General features: G+C 47.3%; 1 protein-coding gene across 1 annotated transcript in view; it reads left to right on the forward strand.

The window, feature by feature from the left end:
- LOC117943373 (dedicator of cytokinesis protein 3-like) overlaps positions 1-911 on the forward strand; it is a 168834-nt gene that overhangs the window by 104180 nt on the left and 63743 nt on the right. Inside the window, exon 6 of the mRNA XM_034869456.1 lies at positions 535-683. Coding sequence (XP_034725347.1) covers positions 535-683 — 149 coding nt within the window. The remainder of the gene's footprint in view (positions 1-534; positions 684-911) is intronic.

Consider the following 911-nt stretch of genomic DNA (forward strand, 5'->3'; position numbering starts at 1 on the left):
ACTTGGACTCTAGTATAGGCGGCTTTAGCGCTACATAGGTGAGAAAAGTCATAGGCATTGGATCCATGAGGTAGCAGCACACAGTACTGGATGCACATCCACCAACTTGGATAGAGTTGTAACCACGATGACTCTACAGACGACCAATCAGAAGTAAGCAAAGAGAAACAACAACATCTACTTTTGAGGCTAACTTATGAAGCTGCCGTGGGGAGTCAGCTGTGTTCACGGCTCATGATGATAACTGCAGGTCTTTTTAGCAGGCTGGACTGTAAATGTGTTTGTTGATAAACTGTGATCTGTTTCTCTGCCTCTCATGCTGGCGTTGGCCCAGACTCTCTGTGAGGATAAATGGGAACAAGCTGGTTACACAATGAACGCATTGCCCTTAAACTGCAGTACACTGAGTTGGTATTGTTGGACAGGCCGTGTGACAGCTTACTCAGCTTCTTCACGGTATGAATGTAGAGTGCGACCAACAGATGAGTGTGTAATCCCCCTCTCTCTCTCTCTCTCTCTCTCTCTCTCCATCAGAAACACAAGGTGGATCTGTTCTACAAGGTCCGCCACGTGATGATGGAGCTGATCGACCTGAGGAGGCAGCTCCTGTCCGGCCACCTGACGCAGGACCAGAGCCGAGACGTCAAGAGACACATCACCGTCCGACTGGACTGGGGCAACGAGTAAGAACACACACACACACACACACACACACACACACACACACATATACACACACATACATATATATTACACATCCTGGATTTCTCTCCTTGTGTCTTAGTTCCCCCCACCTTAGATGTGAGCGTATGAGGCGAGGTAGAAAGGAGACGAGACAACACACATTTTACAAAAGAAAGGAGACAAGACAACACACATTTTACAAAAGAAAGGAGACAAGACAACACACA

Source organism: Etheostoma cragini, chromosome 4 (genome assembly GCF_013103735.1).
Source record: "Etheostoma cragini isolate CJK2018 chromosome 4, CSU_Ecrag_1.0, whole genome shotgun sequence".
NCBI lineage: Eukaryota > Metazoa > Chordata > Actinopteri > Perciformes > Percidae > Etheostoma > Etheostoma cragini.